General features: G+C 39.9%; 1 protein-coding gene across 1 annotated transcript in view; it reads right to left on the reverse strand.

The window, feature by feature from the left end:
• Positions 1-6,984: 6,984 nt before the first annotated feature.
• NFE2L3 (NFE2 like bZIP transcription factor 3) overlaps positions 6,985-16,557 on the reverse strand; it is a 38,620-nt gene continuing 29,047 nt past the window's right edge. Inside the window, 7 exon segments of the mRNA XM_073329665.2 lie at positions 6,985-7,274; positions 7,276-7,464; positions 7,466-7,777; positions 7,779-8,360; positions 9,303-9,413; positions 11,320-11,403; positions 12,815-12,913. Coding sequence (XP_073185766.2) covers positions 7,107-7,274; positions 7,276-7,464; positions 7,466-7,777; positions 7,779-8,360; positions 9,303-9,413; positions 11,320-11,403; positions 12,815-12,913 — 1,545 coding nt within the window. The 3' untranslated portion in view covers positions 6,985-7,106.

Consider the following 16,557-nt stretch of genomic DNA (forward strand, 5'->3'; position numbering starts at 1 on the left):
TTTTGGACAAACTTCATTTGTTTCTAAATAAGTAGCTTTTTGGCTACAATTTTTATCCTACTGTATGAAAAAGTCTCTTCTGTCTTTGAAAACTAATTGCTTAAGACAATTCAGATGAGTCAAAACTTGTTAAATAGGGTCTTATTTAGAAACAGCTTTGCATTTAGCATGTAAGATGTAATGCAAAACTGTGATCTACCAAAACCCAAGTTGACTTTTTTTGTTTGTTGCTTACTGTGTATAATATTACACCTGGGGAAATTCTGTTCCACTGCGCGCACACAGAATTCATGTCCCCTGTAGATCTCTCTGCTTCCCTGCAGGAAAAATTACTTTCTGATGGGGAAGCAAAAGGAAGCTGCAAGAACTGTCACATGACCCCTCCCCAGCAACCAGGGTAAATTGTTTCAGGTGTCCAGAGCATTCGGTGGAGAGAGAAATCACTGCAGGGCTGGTGGCTCTTACCCTGCCCAGGGCTCAGCTGCTAGTCCCGGCTGGGTTGGATGGGACTCTCTCTTCCCTTGCAGTGAGGGGCTGGAGCCAGGTCAGACCCACCCCCAGAAACATCCCTCAGTGGCATGAAGCTCTGCGCACACAACCTCTCCCCCTTCCTCCCCACTCTCCCTCCCCAGTTTCTGTCCCCATTCTTCCTCAGCTGCAGGGAGAGGAGTCTATATGGGGAGGTGCAACCCTTGTGCATCCAGGACTCCCACCCACTGCTGAGCCTCACCCTCTGTATCCAGTGTCCAGTTGCACCTGTACCAGCCCACCTCGCTCCTTCCCCCCGCCCGCCCGTTCTTGGACCCCCATTCCACCAATCTCTATCACCCACACCACACTGCTGAGCCCCTCTACTGATCTCCAGCCATCTTCACCTGGACCCCCTCAGAGTCCCATTCCCCCTGCACCTGGAATCCCCAATGAGCCTTTGTGCATCCAGATCCCTCTCCTGAGCTGCCTGCACCCAGATTGCCCCAGCCCTGGATTCCTCCACACATGGATCCTGCCAGGCTAAGCCTGCTTGACCTGCCCCTGGGTCAGGGCTGGGCATGCATGCAAGAGACTGTCCCTTTCCCTTGCTATCTTGGTGCACTTGGTGTGGAGGGGCAGGGCCAGCCATTGCACCTCAGTCACCATGGTGGAGCTGCAGAGTTATCTCCCACCTCTGTGCAGCCAGCGGTCTGTGCTCTCCACTGTCATGTTGGAGCTTCCACATTTATTTTGTGAGAAACTATGCAGAGTTTTAAAATACTGTGTATGGAATTCCCTCATGAGTATAATGTGTATCTTCTGAATTACACATAAGAGGTTGAAATACATTCCAGCTTAGAAGTTACTTGGAAAGCTAAAGCATTTCAGCCTTGTATTGTTTGACTGTCCACTGCACTGAGTTTAAAACAAAGTTGGAAGCTATTATGCTTAGCTTTTCTATAGTAATAGACATTCTTATGTCTTTATGCATTCTTGAAAATAGTTTAAAATAATGTTTTGAGGCTTTAGTATAAAATTTCTTTGATAAAACAATGTAGCAAACCTTGAATTGCATAGTTAATTGCAGGGCTGCACAGGAGACAGCCACTAATCATGATTGACCTAGGGTCAGACCTGTAGTCTTTTGGTATGCTTTCTAATTACTCAGGAGGCTTCCTTCCCTGCTTGGACATGTAACCTGATTTGAGCCAGGTCCGGTTTACAAAAATTTGTTTTGCGTTTAGCAATTCTGTGTTCACATCCCAACTCACTTGGCGACTTAAGATGCAAATTGGAAGAAAAACATTTGGGGAGGAATTCTTGTGCCTTTTGTGTTTGTATGACTCCTATTTTCTATTTGAAATAAAATATATATATATATATATACATATATATATATATATATAGCAGTACTTCACCATTGTGTGAATTTAGCAAAGGTGAAAGCATAATCTGTGTTTCTCTGAGGCTATGCCACCTTCCCTCCCTGTAAAGAGGGGGTGGGGGGCGATGGGGGTGACGTAAATGGGGAAACATGCTAAAGCTGTGGAAAGCTGCAACATTTTAATAGATTTTAAGGTGTCTCACTGTAGCATACTTCATTTATTTAGGAACATGCTTAAGAATCTGGACAAACAGGATTCTTGTGTTCAGTGGTGAATTTAGTGGAAAGTTGTGGTTTGTAGTCAACATAATACTAATTCTAGTAATTCTCAATAAGTCCTGCAATGTGTGGTTATTGCTCCTCTGTTTGTAAATAACCTGTCTTCCTTTTTTCCTTCAAACTACTATGAAGCCACTTTTTTGCAGAGTAAATCTTCATTTAAAAAGTTATTTTGCCATTCAAGATACATGCTATGTCTCAGTAAAAGTGAGTATTACTGCTAGTACTTTGCTTTCATAAAACTGTACAATAAAGAATAAGGAAAGATCATGTTCATTCACTTAAACAACATCAATTTCTGAAATTACCTGTGTCTGCCAAGGAACTTCCAATATGCTGCAGACAACTGAGGACCTGGTTGTAGATTTTGGGATTGGGTTACCCCACAGAACAGGAGGCATTTTAATCTTAAAATGGTCAAGAGTAAGGCTTTCCTCCTTCATTCTTCAAGGTGGAGGTGAATGAGTGCTTTCCTTTGGTCCATTGCTGGCCTCCAGCCATCCAAAGTAATGCAAACTCCTAAGTTGTGCAGGAGTGTGGCATAGCAGTGATCAAAATTACAATTGATGCAGAGTCTGGTGTGTAGGCAGAGAAGCAGGAATTTGTGACCAGTTGGCCCCGCTCTTTCCAGCCTCCTTTTCTGTGCATCTCCTAAGAGATGGGTGGGATTCTTCAGATTCTCAACTACCCTGCTCTAAAGGATGAAATTTACAATCTGGAGATCTGACCCAGGACCCTCTGCACTACATAAGCTGGTTGGTTGAGCAGCAGCACAAGAGGGGTTGGTCTGGGCTGCTGGAGAAGGTCAGCTGGGAATTCTGCTCAGCCCCTGGGTCTGCTTTTGTGTGCATCCCACAGGCCCCTAGGGTGAAAGTTCTGTGGTTCCAGTCCAAGGGTTGAAATAGCAGCAACCCCAATCTGGGACCAACATGTGCGGGTGAATTTTTGCCTGTAAATAGTGAGTTTGGGTAGGTAGTTGGCTGCATAATTCAAGTCTATTGTGCTACGTATGGCATATGCACATTGGAATATGTTAGTGACAATTCAGATTTCACATCTGTTCCTTTTTAGGTGCACTACGTTTCTACTTAGGCTAATATTCTGGCAACCTGATCAGGAGAGGCAGATATTGGATGGGAATGCAGTGAGGCAATAAGTGCTCCTTAAACTGTTCTTAAAGTGTGAAGCAAAGTGTCTGCAAGTAAAGGCACTTCCATCCCAAGGTGCATTGGAGCTCAGTTATGTACTTCATTATAAAATTATCACACTGATATTTGAAACGCTGTTCCCCATAGAGGATACATGTTGGCTCAACATTACCTTCATTTTGTGCCTTTAGGTTCAGTTTATAGTAATAGTCATTGCTTTGGCAAAGTAGGAAAAGAAATTACTGGAGTTGAAATTTAAGAAAGAGGCTAAGATTAACCTCTTCTAAAAGTGGTATAGGTAGTCAGCACTTTATTTCAAAATATCTGTATGACCTCTTCAATACTCCTTTGTTGCAGAAGTGAACAAATGAGGCTTCAAAGATGGGCACTAGAGGGAGAGGAGCTCTAAGAGAATAGGCTAGAAACCATGGAAAAGGTGAGGACATGGAATCTATAATCACTATGTAGTATACTTGTAAAACCAGATTTCAAATAACCATACTAATCTAGATTAGCTCATAGCTACCAAATAGATCAATTATCTACCACAAGAGATGTCACTACCTGGTCAAGAAGGGGTTAAAGATTTAAGCGGTAGGAAGAAGCAGGTTAGTTAGATTTGAGGTGCAAGGGCAAACTTTTACAGAAGCTTGCTTGCACTTGTACTTAAACAGTATTGGGTCAGGTCAAATAAGCCATTTTAGAACCTGATGGCCTTACCGTTTTCCATGAAACTCCTAGGTATAAAATATCTGCAAGTCTGATTTTGGCAAGCAACTACATTCTCCCTTTAAGATTCCTTTCTTCTGTGTGTCTACAAGTTAAATTCACTTGTAATAAGTGTTTTTTAAAGGGCCAGTCAGATTTAAAAACTACTGTATTGTAGGTACTACTGATAACTCTTTAAAAAGAGAAACTAGCAAAGTAATAGTCACAGGGTTACTAATGTTTCTATTTTGAGCTTGACATTAGCCTTTTTCATGGTATTCTATTGAATTATACTAGGGAAAAGGTAGTTCTCAGTGAAAGTGGTTGAAGCCCAGAGAGTTTCATATATGCGTTATGAAATAAAAAAGCCTTGAGAGACTTCAGTCATATATCCTCTTAAATGTTAATACAGGTTCGACTAGAATGGCAGACTTTTAAAGATCTAAAAGGGTAAAAGTTGTGGGTCTGTATACAGCTATTTTTAAATTGTATGGTGTGCCAATTAAATTCCTATTGCTGTGATCAATGCCAGTGATTAGCAGAGATTAAGATTTAATCTTCCTAACTTTCTTCAACCCTCCAAAGTTTTGTCTTCAAGGCTAGATCAAATCTTAATAATTCCTTCAGAGATGCAGAATGGGACTCGGCTAATAAGTCACCTTTTTGAGAAATCGAAAATACTTGTATAGGAGGAAGCGGTCTGTTCTGTCCTTAATGTTAGATCTTGCCTAGGAGCCAAACCTGCTGCTGGCCACTTCCGGGGCGCAGTGCGGTCCGTGGTGCCAGGACAGGCGGGAAGCCTGCCTCTGCACGCCAGCTGTGCTGCTGACCGGGAGCCACTGGAGGTAAGTCTGTGCCCCAGCCCTGAGCCCCCCCAAACCCAGAGCACCCTTCTGCACCCCAAACCCCTCATCCCAATGCCTGCACCCCCAGCCCAGAGACCTGGTCCTCAACCTCTTGTCCCAGCCCAGAGCCCTCTACCACATCCTGAACTCCTTATTCCTGGCCCAACCCTGCAGCCCTGAGCCCCTCCCACACCCCCAAACCCCTCATCCCCAGCTCCGTTGGATCAGGGGCATCAACAATTTTCTTCAACTGGGTCCCCAGGAAAAAAGCTTGAAAACCACTGTTCTGGGAGGTGTGACAGTTGTCCACTAAAAACTTGGACATATATAGCAATTTTTAATGCACAAATACAGTGTGAATGGAGTATTGTATAGGAGCAGATTGTTATTCTCTCAGGGGTAAGTTTTTTGCATTATGAGGAAAGTAGGTATTTGGTTAACAAAATATGAATTGATAGCCTTGCATCTGCTGCTCTAATTACTGTAAACATAGCTGCAGCAAATTTAACACTGTAGATTCGTGCCATGATAAATGGCATACCTTCATCCAATTTTTCTTTGAAATAGAAGTCATCTTGGCATTTCCTTTGTACGTACAGCATCTTACTACTTTCGTATAGCACTTTTCTGAGTTACTGGACACTGCTGCTGTGGAATGCTTATACTATTCCTTTTTTTTTTTTTAATGAACAAAGTCCTAATTTTTGTGTTAGGATACCAGATATTCACATAACTACATTCTGTATCGGATGCTTATAATACTTAAAAGGTAACATTTTTGGTGTAAGTTCTTATCTCGCCGCTACATACTTATTTCTTAAAATACCTTTTCAGACCTGTTTTAGGATATGTATAAGAAAGGGAAAGTGATCTATTGTGAATAAGGATGTAAATACCTTTGCAGATTTCATGGCACAGATAAATCCACTAAAGCTAGCATGTCTTCACTGTATGCAATCATAAGGCAAGTAAAATAGTATATATAAGTATAAATAAATAAATTAAATAAGGCAAGTAAAATAGATTTTACCTGGGAACATTTGAGAAAACTCTTGGCAAATCTGACCTCTAATTTGTTTTTAAACAGAATTTTTAAGGTGTTTACAAAAGATTTAATTTAGAACAATGTAAAAACTTTAAAAAAAAAAAAAAAAAAAAAAGTAATTTTCCTTAGGATAAAAGAGAAAAGTCAAGTTATCCAGACTTTAAAAAGACAGTAGATAGTACATTACATATTTGAAAACATACAAATCATAGGAAGTGTCTGATTCACCACTGCATTCTTTCATGTTTACATAGAAAAGTGAATGGTGTAATAGTGGCATAAGACTAGGGTAACAGATTGTACCTGCTTCAACAATTTCAATATGTACTTAGTGGAAAAAATGTCAAAATAAGTATAAAATTAACGAGCAATCCTAGTTTGCTTGAGACTACAAGTGTTTGTGTATGTGTATGTGTATATTTTGTGGGAGAGAGGAAAAGTCTGAATAGCCTCCATGACCTCTTCAGAAAACTAGTACAAAAAGTATAATTTACACCCACAGAAAAGAGAAATACATAAATAATACATAAAACTACACAAAATTTAAGCCAAACCTTTGCAAATCTAAGCCTTCAGCTTTTTTAAAAAAAACTCTGCCAGTGCTAACAGACTAAATCAAAATATAAGGCTTTACCTTCCAAGAGTCATGTACTTAGGAAGGAAAATACGTTTTTTCCCCTCCATTTGCAACTCCTCTCAATTTTGTGCCGATCCCCCACCCCCTTTTTTTTTTTTTTTTGCATTGATCCTTCAATTTCTCTACCAAATAGGGAGAATTCTCCTAGTTCCGACTGTGACAAAACTTATATACCTGTCTGCCCCCTACAACCCTTTTTCCATACAATTATATCAATGTAATATTTATTTGCAAATACTGTGTGCAAACTCATTTTAAAGGCAATAAATCCACACTAAGTAGAAATTATACTTCTGCTGGTGGCCTGGCATCCTCCAGTAACTCTAATTACATCTCAACAGCTCAGTCAAACTAGCAGGTTTTTACTGCTGTAGCTTCTAAGTGTTGACAATTTATTTATATATAAAAACTATCCCAATAATTAAAGATGCAGGCCACCTGCACAAGTCTCAAAATACTAGTTTGGGTCTCTCTTTTTTTTCTTTAACATGTTCATAAGCATTCTTGGCCTCCAGCGTTTGTTACTATCTCCCTCTCCCCCACCGGTCAGCAGAATGAGTTCTAAATAATGTAGTGATCCTAATATTACTTATTTTTGTTTCCGTTCTTCTTGGTTATCTTGTTTCTGTTCTGATGTGACTGGTCTCTTAGGTATTATCAAAATGCTGCCATTACTACCACAATGAAGAGCATACTGGCTTGGATTAACAGGTCTTCCCTGGTCATCCCTTAACCTACTGAAAACTACATGATAAAGTAGTTACACTTAGTTTTTGCTTCATAAGACTAATTGATTTATTACACTGAAATTTCTGCTTCTTAAGGCTCTCTTTTTGGGCATGAAGCTTGCACACATCCTCTTCCAAGTTCAGGATCACATCTAGTTTACATTTGCGGCAGTTCTGAGCAGCAGCCTTGTTTTTTCCTTTTCGCCTTATGTCACTTATAAATAAGTGATATTTCAGTATCTGTCAGATAGAACTTTGATAACATGTTGTTGAATGCATCAATAGGCATGCTCACAATTTCATCTACTGAAAATGGAATTCTCAGGGCTTTGACATGGCATTCATCATGGCTAAGATTATCTGTGCTATTGAGGCAACTGCCCTTTACTTTGTTTGATTTCCTAGATGATGAAGAATGATGCTCAGAAGTGGATGCTAATTCATTTGGCAGCTGCCAAATAAGTGTGGTTATGAAGAATATGTTGAAGTGGGGGGACTCCCCACAATAGTCTGAATCGCTTTGATAGTCCATATTGGCAGTGTTTACTATGCTCTGGGTAATGACCCCCTACAGCTCCTAAGCCATCATGGGAAGTATATTCTATATTGCTACTGTAGCCAACAGCACCTTCATTGCAGGTTGAAACAGAAGATAAATCAGAATTGCTTGAAGAGGTTGTGCTCTGGCTTGAAAGTCCAGAATCTGAGTCAGGTTTTTCAAAAAGCTGAGAGACTTCCCTAGGATCAAAACCTTCCAATGGTAATGCCATTAGATTTATCTCCTCAAATATGTTCTCATCAAGGTCTGAAAGAAGATTCTGGTTTGTTAGGTTCCTAATGTCAATAGATGGTGGTAACCCCCAATTAGTCCCATGAAGTAATGATTCAGGGTTTATGATGCTAGAATTTAAATGCAGAAAGGAATCCTGTCTCTGTATACTCCTTATTTCTGGATTTACCCTAGTGCTGTGGTTTGATCTCAGTAACATAGCTTCATGGAGGCTGACATCATGGCTAATAGCCTGGGTCAAATTTACAGTGTAGTAAGAGGATAATGAATTCATGCCTCTACTACTACTGCAAGCAACAGGTTGAGTAGCTCCCAGTGAAATTTCCTAAAAGGAAATGGGAAAAAAAATACAGAATCAGCAACTTTTCACTCACTCACTCTCACTTTTTTTTCTTTCAGTATTCTCCCTACTATTAGAATCCATAATAGCACTAAACTTTTCTATTACCTGATCTGGAAGCACTATGTCCTACTTGCACACAGGATCTATCTAGTCTACAACTATAGAATTTCCCACAGACTGCATCCTTTAGCACAGAATTGTGCTCTAAAATTTAAGAGATTAAAAACATGAGCAGAGTCCAACCACTACAGTGCCGTCTTCCTAAATCTGCCGACAGCTTGAAACAAGCTGTGTGAGTTATGAACTACCCCATTCAGCGTAATGGCTTGATAAATGGTCCTGTTTAGTTTTAAGATGTCAACATTAGCTATTTTACTGATCATTCTGGAAGACATACCCTGAGAGTGAGGGACAAGCACGTTGACTGGATATGTCCTCATTGCAGAGAGAACTCAGGTGAGCGGTACCTAATAGAGCCTAGCCCAGGCAAGAACAGCCATGCTGCAAAGCTTTAGTCAAATTACTGTGTCCTGACTGGTGCTGCACTCACCCATGTGTGTTGCTGGGACTTCTGGGGGCATGTCCCATAGTTCTTTGTACTTTCACAAGCTGAGCTGTGAATGGTGGGAGAACATGTCTCCCATTTTGGGCAGCTGGGGGTGGGTGGGGGAGAGGGGGGAGTTGTGAGAAGGCACTGAAGGACCAGCATTCTAGTGGCTTAGCCTGGGTCTTCCCTGCAAAATGGGCAGGGGTCCAGCCTCAATGAAAGCATCGCTTGGACTTAGTCTATACAGAAGGATGGACAGTTAGCCCAGTTTAAAAGCACCATCACGCTTGGGTCAGATATTTGAGTGTGTGGATTGTAAAGGTGTTAGCGGTAACACCTGAGTAACCGTGTGGGTTAACTGTACAGTAAAGACACACCTTTAAACTGCCTGCCTTCTCATCCACTAAAACAGTCCACTCTCCTGCTGTCAAAACCTCCAGGTTACGGTCTCCTTCAACATTTATATATAAAACTTCTAGAATTTCCAGCTAATGCAAAATAGGGGGAGGCAAGATTGTATTATTCATTATCATATTGAATTCATTATTTTCTTTCAATATAAATGAAGCTGCTGCATAACCTCCAATTTCCAAGTGCTAGATTGCCAAAGAAGCCACAGACCTTTGTCATGGCATTTAGATCCTTACTGTTGCAGAGTCGACAGGCCTTGGTTATATTTTGTAACTTCTAATAATACAAAATAATTATAACATTGTAATGTCCTGTTTATTGACTCAGGCTCTAGCACTCAGTGTAGCTGCTCTGATTTTTATCAAGTCCAATGTTCAAAAAAATAGTCTTAAGACTAACTGAAAGCTGGTGGGTGGCTTTATTTATTTATTTATTTTTTTAAATGAAGTAGCTTTAAGCCCCAGACAAGATCTGGCCAATGTCATTTTAAGCCACATTTTCTTTCTTGGGGGAGGGGGGAACAACTTGCTATGCAAAAGACTTGGGCAAGCAGGAAAGACCACACTGCACTCTCACTGCATGCAAAATACTATCAAATGCACAAATTAAAAAAAAATTTGAAAAAATATTTCCCCCCTTTTAATCTCTGTTACCTACCAAATGTTAGTAACATTTAAGGAAAGTCAGACAAAATATACTTTGAAATGTAAAGTAAGGTTTGAGAATTTAGATAAACTCTGATTCCTTTACAGCTTCATTTGACGAACAGTGCTTCATTGTGAATATATCACAGTACATAAAGATAACACCTTTAGTAACATAGGATTTTTAAAACATTAAAAATTAGCTGAGAAGTGGGATGAGACCCTTTTATCAAATAATGAGGTTTTAATATTCAGATTTATGTCCTCTGATATTCAGATTTCTGTTTACATGCTGAAGCTATGCCTGTCCCAATATTTTGCATATTTTGAGGGCCTATTTCTGCTTTCAGTTATGCAACTACAACCCCCTTTGCAAACAGTGGGATTTACAAACACATAACAGAGCAAAATTAGACCTACCCACTGGTCCAGTTACAGAACCAAGTCTGGAGCCAGAAGCTGGATTTGAAACAAAAAGTATTATGAATAAACTAACAAGCATATAACAGGTCATCTCTACCAGAACAGGAAAATGTTAGGTTATGAAGTTCTGTCTTATGGTTATTTAGGGGGATGGTAGGAAGGATTTGTTTAAAGTCCAATGACAGATGCTTGGCTCCATCATCTAGCTGGAGTCAAAGATGTTCTCCACCTCACCAACTGTGAAGTGAATGGCAAGGTGTCCCCACAGTTAAATCCTACATATTTTCTCTTACAAGTGGGCTTATCAGACTGCAGCTCATTAAGCAAATAATCTCAGAAGCATTTGTACAAATCAGTTGTGTGTGTATATATAAAGTTCTCTGCTATGCTTACCTGTAACTCAGGTGACCGAAAAAAGTCTTGCCATGTTTCTTCTACGGAGTTATCACATACTAGCCCTGCTGTAGACTGGGAGGTAGAGCTGGTGTTTTCAATTTATGCCCTTAAAAGAAACAGAAGTTTTTTTTCCAAGATCTGTTGTTATTTTTTTAAACTGTTAGCAGTTAAAAGGCCTACGGTTGCTAAACACAGACTGTGAAAATACTGTCATGAGTATCCTGTTTTACATAGATAAACTGTCTTGTTGAATATTACCAAGGGGCACTGGGAAGAACTGGAATTTTTAAACAGTTTTCAAATAAGTTATGTAATTTTACAGATTCAGGAAGCAGGTAAGTAATGACTATGCTAAAAGGTAATGACCAGAGTAGCTTTTTACAACAGAGTTTTCAGATAAATTACTGAACTGACTTGTGACATACTCTCTGCTTACTCTTTAATTAAATGGATTATCCCAGTTATCCAACTATGCCAGTTATAATCCATTGCTAATACAGCTGCGAGTTTTCACATTTACCTCTAGTGCATTTTCTGTCTGTGATGTCAGCAGCAGCAAATAGTCTCCCAAGAAGGGAGAGGAATCTATGGAATTTCTGTTGCTCTGCAGTGGAGGAAACAAAAACACTTTTTGAAAAGCACAATTCTTTAGAGACAAACAAGAAGTAAAGTAAGGGGTGTGGGGGAAGGGAGCACAGTCCCTTCTCTGCTAAAAACAGAGGGAGAGCTCCCTCTCCTCTCACTCTGGTTTCAGTCCAGTGGGCTCTAATCATCAGACACAAATGAGTGCAAGTTAGCTAATACAGATTCAATGGTTTGTAATTTTAAGCAAGGGTCTGAAATATAAAAACTTAAGCAAATCTTGACTTTCTATCACATCCCCACCATCACGCAGATGCCACACTAGCAGTCAGTGGCATGTCTAGGTTGAAGTTTTAGGTGGAACACTGTAATCCATTAAAATTTAAGGTGTCCCTCAAGCCCCTGATGGGGCTGCTAGAAGTACAAAAGAGCACAGGTGCTCTCCTTAGCTTGCTGCTGCTTTGGAACAGTGCAATATGGTGAAGTGTGCTGGAGCTGTTAACCCTGCATGGAGCCATCGTCTGGAAGAGAAAATGCTATGCTGTTAGGAGGGGCAGAATGATCCTATAACTAAAAGCATCACTCCTGCCCCACAAATGGCGCACTTGTGCTTTCCTCCTTGACAAAGTTGCACCCACCTGACAAACAGTGGGAACACATTTGAAGCCTCTAAGTCCAGTAAAAGGTTGAAAACAGACTGGGTAATGACAGGCAGGGCTGCTGGCGAAATAACTGGAAATTAAATTCTCAGCTCTCTTGGAAAAGAAGCAATCCCTTTATTGCAGATTGCAAGGAGACGTAGGCCACAAGTGCTCACTTGACTTTTTAAGTCCGTGCTTTAGTGTAACTGTAAAATGTGGCAACCTTAGTGTAACTCCCCCCCCCTTTTCAATATACAACAATACTTGGATATTGACAACCAAGTCATCCAAAATTTAATCCTCTAGGGACGAATCCTACTTCAAACATTGAATCCTGTGGGCATACAGCACCATCTATACCTTGATAAACCACATAGTAAAGTGAAAACATAATTTAGCATCCTTGTCTCAAATATTTATGTGCCTAACTTTGAAAGCTTGGAGAGAGAAGGTCTGCTATCTTCAGAACTAGAATAAATAGAATAGAATAAAAACTAATTTTAAGATGACTGATTTTGGAAGGATTAGAATGTTTCAAGGTGAAACAATATTTGTAAAGGGAGCCTAACTTTTGAGAAGAAGAATGGGGATGTCCTATTTAGAGTATCATCCAGACATTACCTCTTTATTAATTTTCCTAATAGCACTCACAGAACGAATGATAAACCATTTACCCAGGGGTTATGTGGGGGTTTTTTTTGTATCATTACACTTACCTCAGTGTTAGAACCTGTATTTTCTCTCTCTTCCCCCTCAGTTTTAGCCTTTTTTTCCATTTTCTTCATCATTCACCTGCTTTATCTTCTCCCCGTCTTGAGATTCTGATTGTTCACTTCCTTTATGCAGATAATAGTAATCCAAAGCTTCCTGACCAGTTTTCAAGTCTACATCCTGAAGAGTCAGAAAAAGTATATTCATGCCAAAAATATTCTTTAAAAAGACACCCCTGCTTAATTCAGTCATATTATATAATTTCCAGTGAAACATATATCTGATCATATATAAATGTCATAACATGACAAGCTGAGAATAGGACTGAAGTAGGACAGAATCCTGCATGTGTAATACATTAATGTACGCTCTGTATCTCCAGTTTTATATGGGGATACTGAACCTCCTTATGGTATAGCTTGACATTCTTCTGCTTCACTCACCAGCAGGGGATAGTTGAATTGCATAGAGCTGCAAACGATGACCCACAATTGCACTGGACATAAAAGCAGACACTACCATAATTTTTTAATATACAAACATGCTAAGCTGTGACACACAAATTACATGAAATTGTGCTCATGGTGATATGGCAGGAAGGGGTTTGCAACTGCTATTACAGTAACTATTTTGTTTCCATGTAGGCAAAGTCCAGGACGGAGGGGGTCAGAATAGTTACTTTTGTAATTGTCTAAATATGACTTAAAACTCCATTGCACGGTAGATACATTGTGACTATATTCCATCCCAGTGTGTTATTGTGGAATGTCATCCAGAAGACACTGAAAGCAAAAACTTTTCAATATTCTGAAATCAGAATAATGTTGTTTCTGGTGTTTGAGACATACATACTGGAACTTTCAAATGAGAACTAAAAAGACAATGTCTACAATGGATAACTCCATTCTCTAGAATGGAATGTTCTGCAACAGCAGAAAAGGTAGGTTCATATTGAATAGCAAGTGTTACCTTCTCTGTTCCAAAATCATATGTTGGAGCACCATGAATTTAGGTTTAAGGCTTTATTGATCCCCAGACATGAAGTGTATAAATTCTCCAACTTGAATCAGTCTCTTTCCTATATAAAGCTTTTTCTGAACTTCAAAAGGTGTCTGTTTTTTTTTAAGTACAACTTGATACAAAACACACTCAAAATCATCTGAAATGTCAAGAAGCTAAAAACATAGAAAGACAAAGTATTTTAAAATATACTAAATGTTCTTGGGAAACAAAGTAACTTAGGACCCTAATTTTATTATATGACTTTTGAAAAAGTTGTAAGGGAACCCTTAATTTTAAAAATAGACTTTTCCAATGGTAAACTGGCATCAAGTGCATTAATCAATTCCTCTGATGCAAATCTTTATCCAGTATATAATATACAATTCCCAGATACTAATAAGGAGACTTCAATATAACTGTAACTGAGAAAATAGCCAGATATCTGGAACTGATCAGAGAACTTACTTGTTATGAACAAAGATCAGGAAGCGATTTGTTTTTCCAAACACTTGCAAATTTTTCAATATAAATTTCCCCCCTCCGTAATGGAACGCCAGTGGAAGGCAGTTTAGGATGTGAGATTTTTAGTCTGCAATAACTAAGGTCTTGTTCCTGCACATGCTTATGAGTTCAGTGAGCTACATCTGGTGCATGCAGTTATTCACACACACTAGTGTTTGCATGATCAGAGCTAAGTCTTTCATTCTAGAAAGAACTGGCCTATATTTGACAAATATTAATATAATTCAGTACTATCTCAATCAAAAACTGAGATCTAAAATCAGGGATAAATAGGTATAAAAACCTGCAGCAGCTCCCCTGGTCCAGCAGGTGTACAGCATGTTGAAAGCAATACAGAGTGCTCAGCCCCAAAGAAACAAACAGCCTAAAAGTGCTCAGCCCCAACAAACAGCCTAAAAGAGCAAATCCACCCCCCCCCCCCCAAGAGCAACCTTTCTGGATGACTGAGGAGTGGCATGAAGGAATCTTTAGCTTGCAGGATTACAGCCACAACGTGGTGTCCCGAAGGGTAAGCATAAATAGAAAATTATGAATGGGGAGGCAACATAGCATCCTCAAGATTCCTAGCAGAAAAGTAAAAGTTGCAACCTCATCCCATCTCAGGGGGTGGGGTGGGGCGTGGCGTGGCGGAAATCGGCCACAGCAGCTTTGTGAACAGTAATGGACACGTGTTTGCAGTGTAGATAATGCAAAGCATTTGAAATTGCATTAGCCTACAATGGACATATGCAACAGCTGATAGCCTGCTATAAGCCTATTGTGGAGTTAGGCTAGCCTTTAACAGCTGTTCCATCATCAGGAAGACAACTCTTTTCTGATGCTTCAGAATGGTTAGTTCCTTTATAAGGGCAAAACCAGTGGTCAAATATTTCTACAATCTATAAAAGTCAGTAGTTTTCATGCCTTTACTGTCACCACCAATTCAAAGATCGCTTTCAGATCCTTTCCTATCACTTCAGGAGGCCAGGACCAGTTTAGGCTTTAGCGTTCACATCCAATGAGATCAATGGGGTGGGAAAGTTCACACTTCTCAGAGCCATTGTTTCAGATTGTCCGCAGACTCAGGAAGACAACTCTGCAGGAGGCAACATTCAGTTCATATTTGGAAGATTTTCTATACAACCATAAGGGCTAGAGCCATATCATATTGCCTCTATATAAATCTATGGTATGCCCACATCTTGAATACTGCATGCAGATGTGGTCGCCTCATCTCAAAAGAAAAAAAAATGTATTGGAATTGGAAAAGGTTAAGAAAAGAGCAACAAAAATGATTCAGGGCATGGAACAGCTTCCACATAAGGAGAGATTAATAAGACTGGGACTTTTCAGCTTGGAAAAGAGACGACTAAAGTGGGATATGATTGAGGTCTATAAAATCATGACAGGTGTGGAGAAAGTAAATAAGGAACTGTTAGTTACTCCTCATAACACAAGAACTAGGGGTTCTAGAACTAGAACACCAAATGAAATTAATAGGCAGTAGGTTTAAAACAAACAAAAGGAAGTATTGCTTTATACTACGCACAGTCAACCTGTGGAACTCTTTGACAGAGGATGTTGTGAAGGCCAAGACTATAACAGGATTCAAAAAACAACTAAAGTTCACGGAGGATAGGGCCATCAATGTCTATTAGCCAGGTTGGGCAGGGATGCAAAACCATGCTCTGAAGTGTCCTTAGCCTCTTTTTGCCAGAAACTGTCAATGGGCAACAAGGGATGGATCACTTGATGATTACCTGTTTTGTTCATTCCCTCTGAAGCACCTGGCATTGGCCACTATCAGAAGACAGGATACTGGGCAAGATCAGTGGTTCTGATCCTATTTATCATTGTGGGCCACATATGCAGCTCTCTATGTATTATGTAGGCTGCAGCCACATAATATATATACTACCTGTATGGCCCTGAGGATGTCACATGGGCTGCAGCTGTGTGCTGATTGGGCTGTAAGCGGCCCACAGGCTGGGGGTTGAGAACCACTGGGACAGATGGACCATTGGTCTGACCCAGAGTGGCCATTCTTATGTAAAGACTTACTCTAAAAAACAAAACAAAAAACAAAACAAAAAAACCCTTCAGATCTATAGGTTTCAGAGTAGTAGCTGAGTTAATCTGTATTTGCAAAAAGAACAGGAGTACTTGTGGCACCTTAGAGACTAACACATTTATTAGTTAAGCTCACGAAAGCTTATGCTCTAATAAATTTGTTAGTCTCTAATGTGCCACAAGTCCTCCTGTTTTTTTTTCAGCTCTATAGGTTCTGAAAATGCTTCATCATGTTGAACAGGTTGAGTGTT

This window comes from Lepidochelys kempii, chromosome 2 (assembly GCF_965140285.1).
Source record: "Lepidochelys kempii isolate rLepKem1 chromosome 2, rLepKem1.hap1, whole genome shotgun sequence".
Lineage (NCBI taxonomy): Eukaryota > Metazoa > Chordata > Testudines > Cheloniidae > Lepidochelys > Lepidochelys kempii.